Source organism: Pseudophryne corroboree, chromosome 5, assembly GCF_028390025.1.
Source record: "Pseudophryne corroboree isolate aPseCor3 chromosome 5, aPseCor3.hap2, whole genome shotgun sequence".
Lineage (NCBI taxonomy): Eukaryota > Metazoa > Chordata > Amphibia > Anura > Myobatrachidae > Pseudophryne > Pseudophryne corroboree.
Genome location: NC_086448.1, coordinates 586,064,595 through 586,086,261, shown reverse-complemented (window position 1 = coordinate 586,086,261; position 21,667 = coordinate 586,064,595). Strand labels below are relative to the sequence as shown.

Below are 21,667 nucleotides of genomic sequence, written 5' to 3'. Positions count from 1 at the left end.
ATACTTCTGGTTCAAATAATTTTGGATATGGGAAACTCAACCTGTATTTCCAGATTTCCAGAACAAACAGACTTAGCTTGTTGCACCAAGGCTTATTTGTCAAAAGGGGTACAAACTTCTGTTCACTAATAATAGTAATCAATGGGGAAAAAAAAAAAAAAAAAAAAATATATATATATATATATATATATATATATCCCAAAGTGTTTGTTTTGGTCAGTGGCAAAATTTTCCAAACTGGTCCATTTTTGTTCCATGATTTGAGGGAATAATTTTAGATAATGTAAAATAAATACTGAAAGTGAGGGTAACATATATTACTTTGCCACTGCTTATATATTATAATAGGTTTTATGATAGCAAGAAATATAATAAAAGGGAAGACTTTATTTAACATTAACAATACATGCGTAAAGAAGATATGGAAGAGTTTAGATGACTAGAAAGACTAACATTTTTATTCTTGTAGTCAAAGGGTTACAACTACAGTAAGAGGACCACATGTGTCCAAGTGTGTGCAGTGTGTCTGTTTGGCTATGTCCGGTTCACCTAAAAAAAAATAAAAAAATAGAAAAATGGTTATACTGGTTGTACTGAAAAAAAGAACCAATTTTCAACATGCTGTTAAACGACAATAAATAATGTTTAAAAGAAACTCAGAGGGTTCCTGTATATAGTATTTAATTAAATACAATTATAGTTATAACTAATGTACTATGCATTAATTTACTCCATCTAAAAATAGCATTTCATAGCACAGAGTCTGAGTGCTGAGAGATGTCTTCAATTGCACATTTAAATTTTTGCTTCGTATGAAGGGTGTATTATTTGGTCTTTCTATCACTTAGCTTCTTAGGATTTCAATACGGTGTACGGATAGTGTAATTGTTAGCATTACTGCCTAACAGCACTGAGGTCATGGGTTCAATTCCCACCATGGCCCTAACTGTGTGGAGTTTGTATATTCTCCCCGTGCTTGCGTGAGCTCCTTCGGGTACTCCTGTTTCCTCCCACAACCCAAAAATATACTGATAGGGTAATTGGCTCCCAACCAAAAAATTGACCCTAGCGTGACTGTTTGTGCATTTGTATGTGGTCGGGAATATAGATTGTAAGCTCTGCTGGGGCAGGGATTGAGGTGAATGGCCAAATATATAAAGTGTAGAGATGTGCACTTGAAATTTTTCGGGTTTTGTGTTTTGGTTTTGGGTTCGGTTCCGCGGCCGTGTTTTGGGTTCGACCGCGTTTTGGCAAAACCTCACCGAATTTTTTTTGTCGGATTCGGGTGTGTTTTGGATTCGGGTGTTTTTTTCAAAAAACACTAAAAAACAGCTTAAATCATAGAATTTGGGGGTCATTTTGATCCCAAAGTATTATTAACCTCAAAAACCATAATTTCCACTCATTTTCAGTCTATTCTGAATACCTCACACCTCACAATATTATTTTTAGTCCTAAAATTTGCACCGAGGTCGTTGGATGACTAAGCTAAGCGACCCTAGTGGCCGACACAAACACCGGGCCCATCTAGGAGTGGCACTGCAGTGTCACGCAGGATGGCCCTTCCAAAAAACACTCCCCAAACAGCACATGACGCAAAGAAAAAAAGAGGCGCAATGAGGTAGCTGTGTGAGTAAGATAAGCGACCCTAGTGGCCGACACAAACACCGGGCCCATCTAGGAGTGGCACTGCAGTGACACGCAGGATGGCCCTTCCAAAAAACACTCCCCAAACAGCACATGACGCAAAGAAAAAAAGAGGCGCAATGAGGTAGCTGTGTGAGTAAGCTAAGCGACCCTTGTGGCCGACACAAACACCTGGCCCATCTAGGAGTGGCACTGCAGTGTCACGCAGGATGGCCCTTCCAAAAAACACTCCCCAAACAGCACATGACGCAAAGAAAAAAAGAGGCGCAATGAGGTAGCTGTGTGAGTAAGATAAGCGACCCTAGTGGCCGACACAAACACCGGGCCCATCTAGGAGTGGCACTGCAGTGTCACGCAGGATGGCCCTTCCAAAAAACACTCCCCAAACAGCACATGACGCAAAGAAAAAAAGAGGCGCAATGAGGTAGCTGTGTGAGTAAGATAAGCGACCCTAGTGGCCGACACAAACACCGGGCCCATCTAGGAGTGGCACTGCAGTGTCACGCAGGATGGCCCTTCCAAAAAACACTCCCCAAACAGCACATGACGCAAAGAAAAAAAGAGGCGCAATGAGGTAGCTGTGTGAGTAAGATAAGCGACCCTAGTGGCCGACACAAACACCGGGCCCATCTAGGAGTGGCACTGCAGTGTCACGCAGGATGGCCCTTCCAAAAAACACTCCCCAAACAGCACATGACGCAAAGAAAAAAAGAGGCGCAATGAGGTAGCTGTGTGAGTAAGATAAGCGACCCTAGTGGCCGACACAAACACCTGGCCCATCTAGGAGTGGCACTGCAGTGTCACGCAGGATGGCCCTTCCAAAAAACACTCCCCAAACAGCACATGAAGCAAAGAAAAATGAAAGAAAAAAGAGGTGCAAGATGGAATTGTCCTTGGGCCCTCCCACCCACCCTTATGTTGTATAAACAGGACATGCACACTTTAACCAACCCATCATTTCAGTGACAGGGTCTGCCACACGACTGTGACTGAAATGACGGGTTGGTTTGGACCCCCACCAAAAAAGAAGCAATTAATCTCTCCTTGCACAAACTGGCTCTACAGAGGCAAGATGTCCACCTCATCATCATCCTCCGATATATCACCGTGTACATCCCCCTCCTCACAGATTATCAATTCGTCCCCACTGGAATCCACCATCTCAGCTCCCTGTGTACTTTGTGGAGGCAATTGCTGCTGGTCAATGTCTCCACGGAGGAATTGATTATAATTCATTTTAATGAACATCATCTTCTCCACATTTTCTGGAAGTAACCTCGTACGCCGATTGCTGACAAGGTCAGCGGCGGCACTAAACACTCTTTCGGAGTACACACTTGTGGGAGGGCAACTTAGGTAGAATAAAGCCAGTTTGTGCAAGGGCCTCCAAATTGCCTCTTTTTCCTGCCAGTATAAGTACGGACTGTGTGACGTGCCTACTTGGATGCGGTCACTCATATAATCCTCCACCATTCTTTCAATGGGGAGAGAATCATATGCAGTGACAGTAGACGACATGTCCGTAATCGTTGACAGGTCCTTCAGTCCGGACCAGATGTCAGCATCAGCAGTCGCTCCAGACTGCCCTGCATCACCGCCAGCGGGTGGGCTCGGAATTCTGAGCCTTTTCCTCACACCCCCAGTTGCGGGAGAATGTGAAGGAGGAGATGTTGACAGGTCGCGTTCCGCTTGACTTGACAATTTTCTCACCAGCAGGTCTTTGAACCCCAGCAGACTTGTGTCTGCCGGAAAGAGAGATCCAAGGTAGGTTTTAAATCTAGGATCGAGCACGGTGGCCAAAATGTAGTGCTCTGATTTCAACAGATTGACCACCCGTGAATCCTTGTTAAGCGAATTAAGGGCTCCATCCACAAGTCCCACATGCCTAGCGGAATCGCTCCGTGTTAGCTCCTCCTTCAATGTCTCCAGCTTCTTCTGCAAAAGCCTGATGAGGGGAATGACCTGACTCAGGCTGGCAGTGTCTGAACTGACTTCACGTGTGGCAAGTTCAAAGGGCAGCAGAACCTTGCACAACGTTGAAATCATTCTCCACTGCGCTTGAGACAGGTGCATTCCACCTCCTATATCGTGCTGAATTGTATAGGCTTGAATGGCCTTTTGCTGCTCCTCCAACCTCTGAAGCATATATAGGGTTGAATTCCACCTCGTTACCACTTCTTGCTTCAGATGATGGCAGGGCAGGTTCAGGCGTTTTTGGTGTTGCTCCAGTCTTCTGTACGTGGTGCCTGTACGCCGAAAGTGTCCCGCAATTCTTCTGGCCACCGACAGCATCTCTTGCACGCCCCTGTCGTTTTTAAAAAAATTCTGCACCACCAAATTCAAGGTATGTGCAAAACATGGGACGTGCTGGAATTTGCCCAGATTTAATGCGCACACAATATTGCTGGCGTTGTCCGATGCCACAAATCCACAGGAGACTCCAATTGGGGTAAGCCATTCCGCGATGATCTTCCTCAGTTGCCGTAAGAGGTTTTCAGCTGTGTGCGTATTCTAGAAACCGGTGATACAAAGCGTAGCCTGCCTAGGAAAGAGTTGGCGTTTGCGAGATGCTGCTACTGGTGCTGCCGCTGCTGTTCTTGCGGCGGGAGTCCATACATCTACCCAGTGGGCTGTCACAGTCATATAGTCCTGACCCTGCCCTGCTCCACTTGTCCACATGTCCGTGGTTAAGTGGACATTGGGTACAGCTGCATTTTTTAGGACACTGGTGACTCTTTTTCTGAGGTCTGTGTACATTTTCGGTATCGCCTGCCTAGAGAAATGGAACCTAGATGGTATTTGGTACCGGGGACACAGTACCTCCAACAAGTCTCTAGTTGGCTCTGCAGTAATGATGGATACCGGAACCACGTTTCTCACCACCCAGGATGCCAAGGCCTCAGTTATCCGCTTTGCAGCAGGATGACTGCTGTGATATTTCATCTTCCTCGCAAAGGACTGTTGGACAGTCAGTTGCTTGGTGGAAGTAGTAAAAGTGGTTTTACGATTTCCCCTTTGGGATGACCATCGACTCCCAGCAGCAACAATAGCAGCGCCAGCAGCAGTAGGCGTTACACGCAAGGATGCATCGGAGGAATCCCAGGCAGGAGAGGACTCGTCAGAATTGCCAGTGACATGGCCTGCAGGACTATTGGCATTCCTGGGGAAGGAGGAAATTGACACTGAGGGAGTTGGTGGGGTGGTTTGCGTGAGCTTGGTTACAAGAGGAAGGGATTTACTGGTCAGTGGACTGCTTCCGCTATCGCCCAAAGTTTTTGAACTTGTCACTGACTTATTATGAATGCGCTGCAGGTGACGTATAAGGGAGGATGTTCCGAGGTGGTTAACGTCCTTACCCCTACTTATTACAGCTTGACAAAGGCAACACACGGCTTGACAAATGTTGTCCGCATTTCTGTTGAAATACTTCCACACCGAAGAGCTGATTTTTTTGGTATTTTCACCAGGCATGTCAACGGCCATATTCCTCCCACGGACAACAGGTGTCTCCCCGGGTGCCTGACTTAAACAAACCACCTCACCATCAGAATCCTCCTTGTCAATTTCCTCCCCAGCGCCAGCAACACCCATATCCTCCTCATCCTGGTGTACTTCAACACTGACATCTTCAATCTGACTATCAGGAACTGGACTGCGGGTGCTCCTTCCAGCACTTGCAGGGGGCGTACAAATGGTGGAAGGCGCATGCTCTTCACGTCCAGTGTTGGGAAGGTCAGGCATCGCAACTGACACAATTGGACTCTCCTTGTGGATTTGGGATTTCGAAGAACGTACAGTTCTTTGCGGTGCTTTTGCCAGCTTGAGTCTTTTCATTTTTCTAGCAAGAGGCTGAGTGCTTCCATCCTCATGTGAAGCTGAACCACTAGCCATGAACATAGGCCAGGGCCTCAGCCGTTCCTTGCCACTCCGTGTGGTAAATGGCATATTGGCAAGTTTATGCTTCTCCTCCGACAATTTTATTTTAGATTTTGGAGTCCTTTTTTTACTGATATTTGGTGTTTTGGATTTTACATGCTCTGTACTATGACATTGGGCATCGGCCTTGGCAGACGACGTTGCTGGCATTTCATCGTCTCGGCCATGACTAGTGGCAGCAGCTTCAGCACGAGGTGGAAGTGGATCTTGATCTTTCCCTAATTTTGGAACCTCAACATTTTTGTTCTCCATATTTTAATAGGCACAACTAAAAGGCACCTCAGGTAAACAATGGAGATGGATGGATACTAGTATACTTATGGATGGACGAGCGACTGCCGACACAGAGGTAGCTACAGCCGTGGACTACCGTACTGTGTCTGCTGCTAATATAGACTGGATGATAATGAGATGAAATCAATATATATATAATATCACTAGTACTGCAGCCGGACAGGTATATAATATATATTTATTATGTAATGACTGATGACGGACCTGCTGGACACTGTCAGCTCAGCAGCACCGCAGACTGCTACAGTAAGCTACTATAGTAGTATGTATAAAGAAGAAAGAAAAAAAAAACCACAGGTAGGTGGTATACAATTATGGATGGACCAGCGACTGCCGACACAGAGGTAGCAACAGCCGTGGACTACCGTACTGTGTCTGCTGCTAATATAGACTGGATGATAATGAGATGAAATCAATATATATATATATATATATAATATCACACTAGTACTGCAGCCGGACAGGTAGATATATTTATTATGTAATGACTGATGACGGACCTGCTGGACACTGTCAGCTCAGCAGCACCGCAGACTGCTACAGTAAGCTACTATAGTAGTATGTATAAAGAAGAAAGAAAAAAAAAAACCACGGGTAGGTGGTATACAATTATGGATGGACCAGCGACTGCCGACACAGAGGAAGCTACAGCCGTGGACTACCGTACTGTGTCTGCTGCTAATATAGACTGGATGATAATGAGATGAAATCAATATATATATATATATAATATCACACTAGTACTGCAGCCGGACAGGTAGATATATTTATTATGTAATGACTGATGACAGACCTGCTGGACACTGTCAGCTCAGCAGCACCGCAGACTGCTACAGTAAGCTACTATAGTAGTATGTATAAAGAAGAAAGAAAAAAAAAACCACGGGTAGGTGGTATACAATTATGGATGGACCAGCAACTGCCGACACAGAGGTAGCTACAGCCGTGGACTACCGTACTGTGTCTGCTGCTAATATAGACTGGATGATAATGAGATGAAATCAATATATATATATATATATAATATCACACTAGTACTGCAGCCGGACAGGTAGATATATTTATTATGTAATGACTGATGACGGACCTGCTGGACACTGTCAGCTCAGCAGCACCGCAGACTGCTACAGTAAGCTACTATAGTAGTATGTATAAAGAAGAAAGAAAAAAAAAAACCACGGGTAGGTGGTATACAATTATGGATGGACCAGCGACTGCCGACACAGAGATAGCTACAGCCGTGGACTACCGTACTGTGTCTGCTGCTAATATAGACTGGATAATAATGAGATGAAATCAATATATATATATATAATATCACTAGTACTGCAGCCGGACAGGTATATAATATATATTTATTATGTAATGACTGATGACGGACCTGCTGGACACTGTCAGCTCAGCAGCACCGCAGACTGCTACAGTAAGCTACTATAGTAGTATGTATAAAGAAGAAAGAAAAAAAAAACCACAGGTAGGTGGTATACAATTATGGATGGACCAGCGACTGCCGACACAGAGGTAGCAACAGCCGTGGACTACCGTACTGTGTCTGCTGCTAATATAGACTGGATGATAATGAGATGAAATCAATATATATATATATATATATAATATCACACTAGTACTGCAGCCGGACAGGTAGATATATTTATTATGTAATGACTGATGACGGACCTGCTGGACACTGTCAGCTCAGCAGCACCGCAGACTGCTACAGTAAGCTACTATAGTAGTATGTATAAAGAAGAAAGAAAAAAGAAAAAACACGGGTAGGTGGTATACAATTATGGATGGACCAGCGACTGCCGACACAGAGGTAGCTACAGCCGTGGACTACCGTACTGTGTCTGCTGCTAATATAGACTGGATGATAATGAGATGAAATCAATATATATATATATATATAATATCACACTAGTACTGCAGCCGGACAGGTAGATATATTTATTATGTAATGACTGATGACGGACCTGCTGGACACTGTCAGCTCAGCAGCACCGCAGACTGCTACAGTAAGCTACTATAGTAGTATGTATAAAGAAGAAAGAAAAGAAAAAAACCACGGGTAGGTGGTATACAATTATGGATGGACCAGCGACTGCCGACACAGAGATAGCTACAGCCGTGGACTACCGTACTGTGTCTGCTGCTAATATAGACTGGATAATAATGAGATGAAATCAATATATATATATATAATATCACTAGTACTGCAGCCGGACAGGTATATAATATATATTTATTATGTAATGACTGATGACGGACCTGCTGGACACTGTCAGCTCAGCAGCACCGCAGACTGCTACAGTAAGCTACTATAGTAGTATGTATAAAGAAGAAAGAAAAAAAAAAAACCACGGGTAGGTGGTATACAATTATGGATGGACCAGCGACTGCCGACACAGAGGTAGCTACAGCCGTGGACTACCGTACTGTGTCTGCTGCTAATATAGACTGGATGATAATGAGATGAAATCAATATATATATATATATATATAATATCACTAGTACTGCAGCCGGACAGGTATATATTATATATTTATTATGTAATGACTGATGACGGACCTGCTGTACACTGTCAGCTCAGCAGCACCGCAGACTGCTACAGTAAGCTACTATATTAGTATGTATAAAGAAGAAGAAAGAAAAAAAAAAAAACGGGTAGGTGGTATACAATATTATATATATATTATATACAATTATATATATATATATTATATATATTAAACTGGTGGTGATTATTAAACTGGTGGTTAGGTCACTGGTCACACTATCAGCAACTTGCAAGTAGTACTCCTAAGCAGACAATCACAATATATATTATACTGGTGGTCAGTGTGGTCACAATGGCAGTGTGGCACTCTGGCAGCAAGTCCTGCTCTCAGACTCTAACTGCTCCCCACTGTCAGTGTCTCCCCCACAAGTCAGATATACATTATACAGTCACACTATCTATCTATCACTTCAGCAAGTAGTAGTACTCCTCCTAAAGTAGTCCTCCTAATGCTCCCCAAAATTACTACTGTGTCTCTCTCTACTCTAGTCTCACTATCTTCTCTATAAACGGAGAGGACGCCAGCCACGTCCTCTCCCTATGAATCTCAATGCACGTGTGAAAATGGCGGCGACGCGCGGCTCCCTATATAGAATCCGAGTCTCTCGATAGAATCCGAGCCTCGCGAGAATCCGACAGCGGGATGATGACGTTCGGGCGCGCTCGGGTTAACCGAGCAAGGCGGGAAGATCCGAGTCGCTCGGCCCCGTGTAAAAAAAACTGAAGTTCGGGCGGGTTCGGATTCCGAGGAACCGAACCCGCTCATCTCTAATAAAGTGCTGCGGAATATGTGTGCGCTATATAAATAACTGGTAATAAATAAAATAATAAATAATAATACATAAAAGTCTTATGCCATATAGCAAAATGATTGCAAAACTCACAGAACAAACAGTTCAAATGAACTGTTTGTTGAGCTGTGACTAATGGTATTTGAAAAATAACACCTAAAATGTATTCTTTGCGCTAGACAATCTAGTCTTGTCATTTTTTTATATTCCTTTAAAGTACCTGTTAAGAGGTTTCTATGAAGCCTAATACTGTAGTTTTTAGAGTTATTTTTTTTAAACCATCTAAAATGTGCATGGGCAAGAACTTGATAGTATTCCTAGGTAGAAGTGTTTTTTATAATTTTATAATGGTGGTTGTATTGCTGTCTCTAAAAACACTGATCACCAACAGCTGGCATGCTCTGCGTTTTCAAACTAAGTAACATTGTTTCATATATGAAGCATCTACTCGCCATTTTAAAATGTATAAACACTCAATGTACTGTAGTTTATAGAGTATATTATAATATATCTTATCTATAGCCACAAATTTTACATTACATTGCATTATACTTGTTTCCCATGGGGTTCATTTAGAGTTGGACACTAAGTAGGACAATATGTACACAACAAACTTAAAAGGTAGAGTTGGATGCCTTTCAAGGGGCTATTTAATTAGCCTTGATAATACCGTGCCCACGAAAAATGGTTTGTTTGTTTGTTTGTTTGTTTTTTAGCAATTTTATTATTTTATGACTGACGTTTTTTCAACGGTATCTAATTACATAGCCCGGTTATTCTCACAAAAATACATAGGGTCCGTGAATAGCTGCAGACCAATATTATGAACAGTTTTGAAGGGAAAAATTGTCTGTTAAGTTGTTAAAAATGAAATTGGAATCTTCATAAAAAAGTAAGATAGTGTTTTAAAGTTGGAAGTTTTATCAATGAATTAGTGCAAAACTTTGCACCAAGGATGACTACTGGGCCAGGTTAACAATGGGGCAGATTGGAGTACAGCACCATTCTTCCACATAAAAATAGGCCCATCATCATGACAATGTGATAAAAACCAGCCGCCCACAGGGATACATAGTCACCCATAAATCATATTAAATTTCTATTTTCCTCACAAAATTATAAACTTTTTCTCTTTCATGTATTTAGTGAGATATTGCAGCTGATAATGCACACATGGCACTGGCCACGCCCACAGAGCACTGATAACACTTCATAACACCTCTTCCTTTCTCACATTAGGCACTGGGTCATTTTCTGCTCCAGGCCCAAGTGGCTGCTAATCTTGCACTGGTCACAGGTGAAGCACAATGGAACATGGTATGAAACAAAAAATACAGACACTGCATTGTAACACTTTGTCTACATATTCAGACTCATTCGCACACAGATGTACACATGTTGCACATCAAGTTGACCAGTATTGTTGTTGCTTCCATTTCTTTATTTATGCAATTAAAAGGCACATTTAAAGGCACATTTTGAGTGAGATAGACACTCAGCATGGCTGATTCACCCAGTACCTGGCCTACTGATAGGGGCCTGAAGCCACACTGTATAAGGAAACATCTGAATGTCACAACTTCTGGGAAAACATTCTTACTGTACTCACCCTACTCTTGCCCATTATGCTCCTGTTCAGCCTCTCCAGTCAGTGATTACAAACCTCTACATACATTAAGGCTATATACATGTGCACTTTAGATGGACATGGGCAGTAGGGAAATGGAAAACTTACACAAACAGAATTAACATATGTCCAACTCTAAATGAGTCCTTGTATTAGGAAATCTTCAGAGCTAGGTTTTGCTTTCAGTGAAGATTATATTTTCATTCATGGAATATATTCAAGATGGGTGATTATAAAGTAAAACCCTATAGAAATGACAGATACATCAGGCAACTCCAAAATTGCTTATTAACTTTGACAAAGCACACCTAACATTTTAATGCACAGAGACAAAAAGTTACAACCAGTGGCAGCTCCAGAGGTAGGGCTGAAGCGCAGTCCAAAATACAAATAGTGGAGTCACACCAACTGCCACCCCAAATGCTGCCAAACATTAGCTGGGACTCACTAGCAGTTGGTGTGGCTCCCCTATTTGAATTTTAGACTGTGTTGCAGCACCACCTCTGGTGCTGCCATTGGTTACAAAATCAATTATGTAATATAATCCAATATTTTTTATGCAATGCTATGTGTGTTTTTGCATATGTAAGTGCACGAACATGCATGTTCATGCATAAGTATGTGTGTCTGTGTATTTCGATTTCCTATTTGAATTTGTTTTTAGACCAGGCATTTTTCTCACTTGTGCAAAAAATAAATAAATCTATTTTACAGTATCTGTATAACACGTCCATGACATGCTTCTTACAGTACTGTATATCTTCGGTTAATACTCAAATCTGTAGCATTGTTAATAATTAAGGCTTACTAGCTACCCATTAGGCTGTTATATTTGTGTTTATATTTAACAAGCTCAAATTCTATAGTCTAAGGACTACTGTTTTAGATACACAGAGCTACAGTGGCACTGTGAAGACATAACTCTGCAGCACAGTCACAGTTGAAGACGTATCTTACTGCTCCAAAATAAAAGGAGAGTAAGGATGGAAAATATTTTCTACACTTTCCTAATATAGGTAACAGTTATTTATTAATGAATTAAAATGAGAATAAACAGTTAAAAAAGAGCTAGATTGTATTTGTATTATCCGTAAGTTTAATGATGTGCATAAGGTAACTGTATTCCATATTATACTGATTCACATCTCTATGACAGAGTTGAGTGATGTAATTATGCAACTTTGAGATCCTATAGGTTTCATTGATTCTGAGCTTGTGAATAAATGCAGTACGGACAAATACTGAATAAAACATGATCTCAAATGTCAGTAAATTCACATACCCTAGATCCTATTTGCCATTTTATTGTACACTTACAGTAGTATAGGGAAGCACTGTTCTACTTTTTTTGTTACAAGAACCAATGGTATTAAGCACTTTTACTCTAGAATAAATTACTTTTTTAGTCTTAATACAATGCAGGGGCAATACGAGAAAGACAATTACGTAGCTATACTACCTGATAACATCCATTCCTACAGAAAATTATTGAAACACTGAAATTAGTTGTATCTCAACTGTTTATCATTTCAATGTCATTTCACTAGGAATTTGTGGTTCAGTCTTATGCAAACAATTCCAGTCTGCTTGGATTTACTCGTAGAAAAGTCTTCTGAAGAGTCACTGGCAACAATAGCCAGATGCCTATGATCCGGCTTTATTAGCTGAAAACTTGATCCACTCCAAAAAGTAGTGGACCATGCATTCACTTAGCATTTAAATAGGTATAATAAGAAAAGCACATTTATAATAGTAATACATTGTATCTATTAAAACTATTTGCATATAACTATAAACAAAACTATTGCAAGCTAATAGTATTTAAAGTATGGAGTTATTACTTATTACTTAATTAAATTAAATTAAAAACAAAACAAAACAATAGCCTGCAAACTATTGTAAGAAATAGCATTTATATATAAACCTATAGTTATCCAGGCTGTGAGATTTTGAAATGTTTGCAATTTTGCAGACAATAGAAATTATTGAATAGTTTGCCAAAATTCCAGGTATCTACAAATTTCAGTGTTTTACAGCCACTAAACATATGGGGCTGAAAATAATATTTTTTCCATGGAATTAAGGCAATTTCATTAAAGTGATGTTTGGATCGAAGTAATATTAGATATCTTTATATATTTTTTACTACGTAATACCTTAAACATGTTGTTCTTAGAAAATATAACACAGAAGTACCTGGGCCTACCGACGGGTTCACTTGAGGCCGTCGGTTGAAGGTGTTCCCTATCCCTACCACAGTAACCTCCAGTGGCCACCTGGTGCCACTGTAGCCCCTGGGAAAGGGGAAAAAATAATAGCCCCACATCCGTCGGTTTTCCACAATAGTAAGAAGGGAAGAGTAAGGAGAGACAACAGATGGTCTAGTCACATATTTACAAGACTCTAAACTAGTATTGACAAAAACAATAGAATAACATCCTTAAGAGCAATAGCGTTATGTTACACTATACAAGCGACAATTTTGAGCAAACAATATTTTCACACAGCTGCAAAATGGCTGCTTGAAGTTGCCCAACAATATCAATTGCCATCTTTAAGAGCAAGTGACTGCCAATTGTAAAGCATTATTATTTATATGTTTATTTTTTTTATATATATATATATATATATATATATATATAAAATCAAACATAATGTAGCATGTTTAACCTATTTATCAGTTGGTAGAGTATACTGTATAATACATTTCATATCATCTATACAATGATTTGCTATGATGGTACTATTAGAGAAATAAAGTGTAACCATACATAGAGTGTATATAATTAAGTCTCTTTCTATACAACTTTAAAATGATTGTCATGAGCAATGACAAACACTTGCAATGATAAATTCCCAGCATTATAGAATGCATACTCATATAAGCTTACATTCCACGACAGTTGTATACCAACATTCCAAACAAATTCACTATTCTATAAATATTCAATGAAAAGATTTCTATATGCATCTTTGGGCCTGACCTTTCCATATACAGTAGACCACCATTGTTTAATGAATAGGAAAATATTGAGGTATGATTAATATATCAAGCAAAATAATATAAAAAAAACTAATAGATAATTTTTAATCTGATTGTGCATATGTAAATATAAGTTATTTCCTACATGTTATTACATTGTATAGGGAAACATCACTGTTGTTGGATTCAGGGTCTCTTTGCTATAGTATTTTCTCCCCATTGTTTTGTTAGCCACAAAAAATAGCCAAAATAGAAACTCATGTGAAACTCGCCATTCTATGAAGAAGACTGATCATCTTATACTATTTCCTCTACTAGTCTATTATCTAATGTTTTTCTATTGTAAAAGGGACACTGATTTCTCCATCATGTTTCCTGGTATAATCTATTAGATACAAACAGACTAAATAACCATATAATTGAATAATAATATTCAACTCATTAATAATAAGATAGATAGATAGATAGATAGATAGATAGATAGATAGATAGATAGATAGATAGATAGATAGATAGATAGATAGATAGATAGATAAATCCTGTAGATAGATTTTTTTATTATATTCACAATATAGTAGCACAGAAATTATGTGATGGGAAAAGTTTATCTCATATAAATATAATATTTTACTGGCTATTTTATTCAAAATATTTTGCTTGGAGGTTTTGAAAAACAAGAGAATATAATCTATAAATATCTTCTAGTGTTTACTTTCATGCAAAAAAATGAATAAAAATATAGCTAAAAAAATAAAAAATAGCAATACATACAGCAGCTATGAAAGCTTATAAAGTGACGCCAATTAAGTTAAATATTTCAAAAACTTTTTCAAATATAATACATAGGAAGATAAAATGGGATGTGAAGTGTGTCAAATATTACAAAATGGATAAGACATAAAAAAAATAATGTCTTGTCATGTGTTATTGGAAAAAATGGGTTGGCTAAAAGTAAGATATAAAGTTAGAAGTAATAATGTGAAGAAGTCATTAACATTTTTTTTCTTAATTTTGGCATTGCCATCTCTATTTAATAATATTATACTGTACTAAGCAAGATTGTACAGGTTGAGTATCCTTTATCCAAAATTCAAAATCCCACATTTTTGGGTCCCCTACTGAGATAATGACATTTATGTTATATATTATGTGTATATATATATAGATATATTATATAGATATATAATATAATATAATACGTGTGTCATTATCTTGGTAGGGGACCCAAAAATGTGGGAATATGAAAATTGGATAAGGGATACTCAACCTGTATATAGAAAAAAAATATTATTTACTGTTTGTCTATTTTTGCAAGTTTTAACATATAAAAAGTAGGACTCTTACAGTATATGGTCTGAGTATGAGGTTTATGAAAATGTTTAACTTTCAAAGTAAATAAAAAATAAAAATTGATAGCTACCTCTGTGCACAGCATTCAGTAGAATTCAAAAAGTTATAAAAAATGGATGTCAAAATGTATCTTACACTAATACTGCATCTACCATTTAATGTAACAGGTTCTGCAACCTTGACTATTTTAGATTTTGTTTGTTTGCAGAGTACTATTCTGAATAAAACAAACCTAATATATATGACATTATTATTATTGATCTGGAAATCTATACAATGAAATATGCAAGAGGCTTTCAGCTTTGTGGTTCATATGATATAAATATTACCTATCATGTAAGAAAAGAAAATGAAACAGAAGCTGCACTGAGCAGATATTGAGTTGCCCAATAACTATAAATTAAGCCTATCAATAAATGTAGAGATGGAGATCTTTTAAACAGGCATTGTCCTCTAGCTCCTGAAACCTTAAGTTTGATAATGTGTCTTATTTGTTTTTTATCTTGCTTAGTGAGAAATTTGAGTATAAATGACAACAACATTGCAACACTATTCATTTTTGCTTCATTCATTTCAAAATAACTGTATTTACAGGGTCCCTCTATCTAGGGCATATTCACATTTCCTGGTATGATGAATAATACATTTTGTCTTGGAGCAAATCTTTCTTGCAAGAGCTAAGACTTCTGGGAGTCTGACACTGCACTACAGTATACTGTACAGTGGGTTGCTTAGTCATGCCAACTCCTCACTGTCATCAAAAGAATCGCATATTTTTCTCAAACCGCAGTACAGCTCGCTGTGATTCATCTGCGATGATTTCTAGCATACGTCACAAATCATTGCACATTGCATTTTTAACGTTTTGGGGGATATTTATCAAAGGTTGGCTCCACTTTAACTATCTCCACGCTTTGACAAATTATCCTCTTATGTGTGAAACTCTCACCATTTGTAAATCCGTTTAAGGTAAATCAAATATATAGCAATTCTGTATCTTTCATTAATACAACCCTAACAGAAGGAAGAACTATTGATAAAAGTTTCAGTTTAATTAGCTACTAACTTCCACTTACATCAGCATTAGCTACAGTTTGTAACGAGTAAGGGTACACACTATTAGATATATCTGCAGATCAATTGATCTGCAGATATATCTATGTACGGATCGGGCAGTGTGCTGTGCATACACACAGCCCGATCAGTCGGGGGACTGACGTCATGAACTGGGCGGGCGGGCGCGAGCGCCCGCCCAGTTCACCTGTCAATCACCGCCGGCCGCCGCAGCATGTGTACGGGCGGTCGGACGACCGCCCCGTACACACACAGCGACGGGCCAATATATCGTTAGATATATTGGCTGTCGGCTGTGCTGCGCGGCCGACGCGATACGTCTGTGAACGACGGAGTTCACAGACGTATCGCCCGTACACACTGGCCGACAGTCCCGCGATGTATCGGCCGTTCAAGAGAACGGCCGATACATCGACCAGTGTGTACGGGCCTTAATGTAACAAGAGCGATACAATTTTTCGCGTGTGTGCTGCTCTCCGCATGATTCGTTGAAAATCTTGGTCATATTAGTGTACACTCAAGCAAACACTTGGAAATAAATGACAGCTTTTAATTGATAAGCTTTACTTTGCTTTACAGCTATATACTTTGTCGTATTGGTCAACCTAATTTACATTATCAGCACCCTGAAAAGAAAATATCAAGAAATACACAAACAACACAAAACGAAATAGGTAAATCCAATCGTGCAAATTTTGCTTGTCTGTATAAAGCACTTCTTGACACAGTCATGTCCAGAAATCCAAAAATATACATTACTGAGACTGAAGCCATTCGTTTCTTAAGGCTATACAAACACTAAAGAAAGCATTGCAAGAACACGTATTCAGGATTTGGATTCTTCTCTTTGTTATTCCCTCACATCAACTGTGTGGTCCGAGTATTTGTCTCAGAACAACTACAAAAGTTAATGATCCCAACAATAAATTCCGATATTGACTTTACAATCACAGGTACAAATTGCTCAGGTCGATAATTTCATTTATCCTAAAGATCACTGTCGTCTAAAACTAATTAGAGGCGCAGTTTCCCAAGGAAATGTCAATATCATAGTAAATATTTTACCTAGAAGATAATTAATTCTTCTACAGAGACAATCTGGGAGGGATGTTGGAGATAATATCTTGTTCCACCACATTAATGGCTATATGGACAGCCGAATCCTTGCTGTTCTCTCTCTTGAACTCCTTATAATGGAAAAACTAAAAAGCCAGAGAAGGTTGAATATTTCCAGCCTCCCATGAGGTTCCCCCTATCCAGTCTGAGGTGGACTTTATCAGCTCTTTCCATGTGCAGAAGGACCCCGTTACTGGCCGCTTCCCTGGTAACATCCTGATCCCCAGCAAAGGCAGAAATCACCGGGTAGTTATTCTGCATTAGGCTTACCTGTAAAAAAAAAAAGGGAGTACAAAAATAGCAGTCACTTATAGAAATATGACGTGTTATTGCTAAGACTGGCCCATCCAATAAATCTGCCTAATTGCCTATTTCACATTATCACCCATTTGCCAGTAACAATTTGAGAGGACACTTTCAATATTTATTCTTCACGGACCACCCCCATTTCTTCATATCAATGACATATATAATCCAGTGCTATTATTATTAATGAAGATGGCGTGGTTACACATTGCCATCCTTGTAGGAGTGTGTTATATATGTTATATACGCCAAACACTATAAATAGTTGTAACACTGCGACAACGTGTCTCCTTATACATTGGAAGGCAAATTATTAAAGACTGAGGGTCTGATATGCGCAAGACTACTAACCTGGATCGTCTGTCTGTTGTACACTTTCACCACGTGAAAACTGAAGCTATATATTCCTTTTCTTGGCGCTACAAACGCACTGGATGCAAGGTCAAAATGGTTTCCAATATTTACTAGCACCTAGAAAAAGGTTAAATCACACCTTTAAATCACAGTAGTAAAACAGAGCGCGACTTTAGTAACACAGTCACAGCTTTTGACGTCTTCATAAATCACCTTGGGTTTGTGAAGGCTACTAGTGTCATGTATGATAGAGTTTTTCTTCCTCACTATAAGTCATTCAGTCTCACAGAACATGCTTTCAAATGAGGTGTAAAGCCAAGGTGAAGCAACAGTCTAGCTATATAATATAATATTAGCAACTTTCTAGAGTGATAGCTAAAATAACAATATAGAAACAAGAGGCGATAAGACTGTCAGGGAAAAAGTGCACCTTTCACAGCTTATACTTGCACAATATACACATGACATCAAATATAATACTACTCTATATGAGCAAGGTAATAAAACTGCAGCGGGTCTAACCTGAACGTCTGTCCGTAGGTTTGAAAAGGTCAAATACTGTACAACCTTTATGTCAAAATGTGCAGTAGAAGCTAATAGTAGACTGCTAATTAACTATTTTAACATATGTTCCCCAAAGCAGTTATGAGTCATTAGTTACAAATGGAATAGGTTATTTATCACAGCTAAAATACCTTAACAGACACCAATATGGCAAATCCTATCGTGCCCCAATGCTCACCCGAATCCACTGTAAATGTACTGCAAATATTATTCTCCGGTCACTGTGAGCTTTTCAGAAGTACTGCAACACTCTCACAGTGGTCCATTCTAGCTGAAATATTTCATGGACAATAGTTCCATACTTGATTGTACAGTTACTACAGCTCATTGTGCTATAGCAGGCAGTATACAATTTGCATACAATATTCTGCTTATTTGCATGCATAAATGAGCTAAGTCATCTTTGACATTAAATAAATTCTATACTGCTACAGTATGTGTTATCCCTTACAAATTCGGGAATATATAGACAGATCTTATGTTAGGAATTCACAGTGAAACGTTGGGCAAATAGGAACTTTTTTTCAGAAATACTACAAATTTATGATATTCAAATCGAAAAGGTGGTATATTCAAGTAGTTTATTATAAAGTGTAAAAACAATACAATTTTCAAGTAGAAACTTTGCAATGTACATTTGTATATATTTTGTTTAACATAAGCGTTCGCATTTCATGTTGCTGCAGTATACACTTTAGTGCACAGTCGTGTACTATTTTTATGTTGATAACATTGTACCTGCAAATACTGTACTACTTAGAAATGGCCTCAGTCTTATTTGCTCGGCTCTTGTCTTATCAATAGAGTGCATTTAATAGGTGCCTTTGAAAAAGATGCATATTTCACAAGGAATGAGACTTATGAAAGGTGAATCATCCTGGTGTCAAGTTGTAAGTGGGGTTATATTAATAAAACCTGCCATCTTCTGCACTTATCCAGTTAAAAGCTCTACACAATGCATGTCACCACGTCTGTGCTCTTTACAGTTTCTAGCATAGTGAAAAACCAAGATTTTATGGTACAGGATCAATTGAACTCTGACAATAACTTTAGCAATTCCTGGGAAAATCAATATTATGCTTTTGACAATGTTACTGCAGACAACAATCGAACAGGCTTTTCTAAGTCGTGTAAGATCTGCTGTATGTTACATATATAGTATTTATTCCAGAATACAGAAAGGCTGGGCAGGTGAATCCTTTAGGTAAATTTATCTAATGAGTTCTAGCCTTTAAAGCAGTATATGACATTTAGCTTGAGCTTATACCTGGTCGAAATAGATAGTCATGGTCCGGTTGCTCATTTCAGAGGGCTCGTGGTTGGTATTCCTAATTGCTGAGAAGGCCACTTTGGCACTCCCAGAGCGTACTGATATGCCCAAAGACGACGTGATTGCTCCATCTGAAGACGGGTTTGAATCACAGACAACCAGGCACTTTCCTTCCAATACGATAGGTTCTGTGTCATTCTGAGCCTTGACTGTAGGTGGCGCAAGCAGCATCAGCACCATGGACAGCACCAGCTTAACAACTCTTAGGAAGCTTTGCTCCCACTTCAAAGGTTTCAGCGCAGTTCCAGCTCTGCTCTCTCCAGCAGCATTCCCCCATAGATTCATCCTGCTACAGCAATCAAAACCCAATTAGCTGGCAGCCTCTGACTCCAGCAATTGCACTTGCTCACTGCTTTCCTCGGTGCGTCTAAAGACTGCTATTCAGACGATCTTTTTTTTTTTTTTCAGTTTGCTTGTTGTGTTGACCCTTCAAACAAAAGCAACTATCAAATGGAGGAAAACATTGCAACAAAGGTATTTTACAATAGTTCACATATTTCTGATAGGCTAGCCTAAGAAAGTGACTACATACCAAGCTACAGTAGTTTACTAAACATGTCTTATAAAACTGATTTACAGTCTTGGTAAACCACTTTAACGTAGACTTTACTTGTCACTTAAACGTAGTCTTTACTTGTCACTTAAAATACACTAATAAATCATTTTTAATTGCTGAGCTTCTGCTAGGAAATAACGTCTTGCTCTTAGTCTTTGCGTCTATCTACAGCCCATAAAAAGATACAGGTGATTAATACTGTACATCCAGAAACGACAGCAATGCCTAAGACATTATGCTGACTGATAAACTTTTCCAACCTTTTCACTTCTGACCTGATCTAAAGGCCAATTACAGCAGATGAGATTTGCTGTCTACGACCAAGAAGTCAAATCAATACCTCAAAATGATCAGTGTTTAAAAACTAAAAAAAAAACCCCATCAATTATCTTGCATGAAACTTAACCTACAGTAAAAAAAACAATAGGTTTGTAGTATTAAGAGACAGAGAATATCTGTAAGACGTGACATCCCTGCTCCTGAAGTTTAGGGTAACACACGTTTTATGGAATGCCTATCTGAAACCTTCGGCATAAAAAGTGAAATAAAATGTTACCTGGAACGTCCATTGTGTGACAATACGAATCAGGCTGGCTTCTTGGTTGCCTATGAAGTTGTATTGCTTAGACACATCGAGCAGTGGTTGTGCTAGCAAACACACAGCAAAACAGGAGTCGCCTCATTCTCGCCCGCCCATCGCTAATAGTCTCTATCTCCCTCCTCTCCCACTCTCACGCTTCCTCTCTATATCGCGCCTCTTTGCCTCGTCTTTCTCCCTCCCATGACTTACTTTACATATCTGTCATTTCCTCTCACACTATCTTCCTTTCATTGAAGGAGTTCATGTTTTTTTTTTTTTTTTTTATATTTTGCACATATCATCTGCACATTCATGGATACTCATCATTTATAAAGTGATCACCAGACCCCGGGGGGAATTCCCTTGGAGATCGCAAAAGGTATTAAGCACTTGCAAAAGACATAAAGCCACTGTGGTATATACTGAACTATAACCAATCAATGATTAATTTGGAACTTAAAACACGCACATCAAATACTTTTGATAAGCTCACACCAGTTTATATTGTTTTAAAACCATTACCATGAAATACTTTTTTTTCTTCTTCTTTTCACTAATCAGTTAAAACTATTTGGGAACTAATTCTGGGTAACATCGATGC

At 39.1% G+C, this 21,667-nt stretch overlaps 1 protein-coding gene across 2 annotated transcripts; it reads right to left on the bottom strand.

Moving 5' to 3' along the window:
- Positions 1-425: 425 nt before the first annotated feature.
- On the bottom strand, positions 426-21,211 carry CBLN2 (cerebellin 2 precursor). Of its 2 annotated transcripts, XR_010178406.1 has the most exons (5): positions 21,043-21,211; positions 19,868-20,357; positions 18,034-18,153; positions 17,326-17,646; positions 426-549 (listed from the first exon to the last, which is right to left on the bottom strand). XR_010178406.1 is itself a non-coding variant. In XM_063924973.1 (4 exons), the coding sequence occupies exons 2-4, from the start codon at positions 20,213-20,215 to the stop codon at positions 17,449-17,451; spliced, it is 666 nt and encodes a 221-aa protein (XP_063781043.1). In that variant the 5' UTR covers positions 20,216-20,357; positions 21,043-21,211; the 3' UTR covers positions 16,804-17,448. The 2 variants fall into 2 exon arrangements, 1 of the variants encoding a protein (XP_063781043.1); XM_063924973.1 differs by lacking the exon at positions 426-549 and having other exon boundaries at positions 16,804-17,646.
- Between the last annotated feature and the right edge of the window lie 456 nt (positions 21,212-21,667).

What these genes read in the sequence shown, in the direction of transcription:
- CBLN2 (XM_063924973.1), bottom strand. Translation starts at nt 20,215, where the DNA reads ATGAATCTATGGGGGAATGCTGCTGGAGAGAGCAGAGCTGGAACTGCG. An exon ending in TGACTATCTATTTCGACCAG is followed by an intron (nt 18,154 to 19,867) that starts GTATAAGCTCAA and finishes ACCTTTTTCTAG; the next exon opens with GTGCTAGTAAATATTGGAAA. An exon ending in ACAACAGACAGACGATCCAG is followed by an intron (nt 17,647 to 18,033) that starts GTTAGTAGTCTT and finishes TTTTTTTTACAG; the next exon opens with GTAAGCCTAATGCAGAATAA.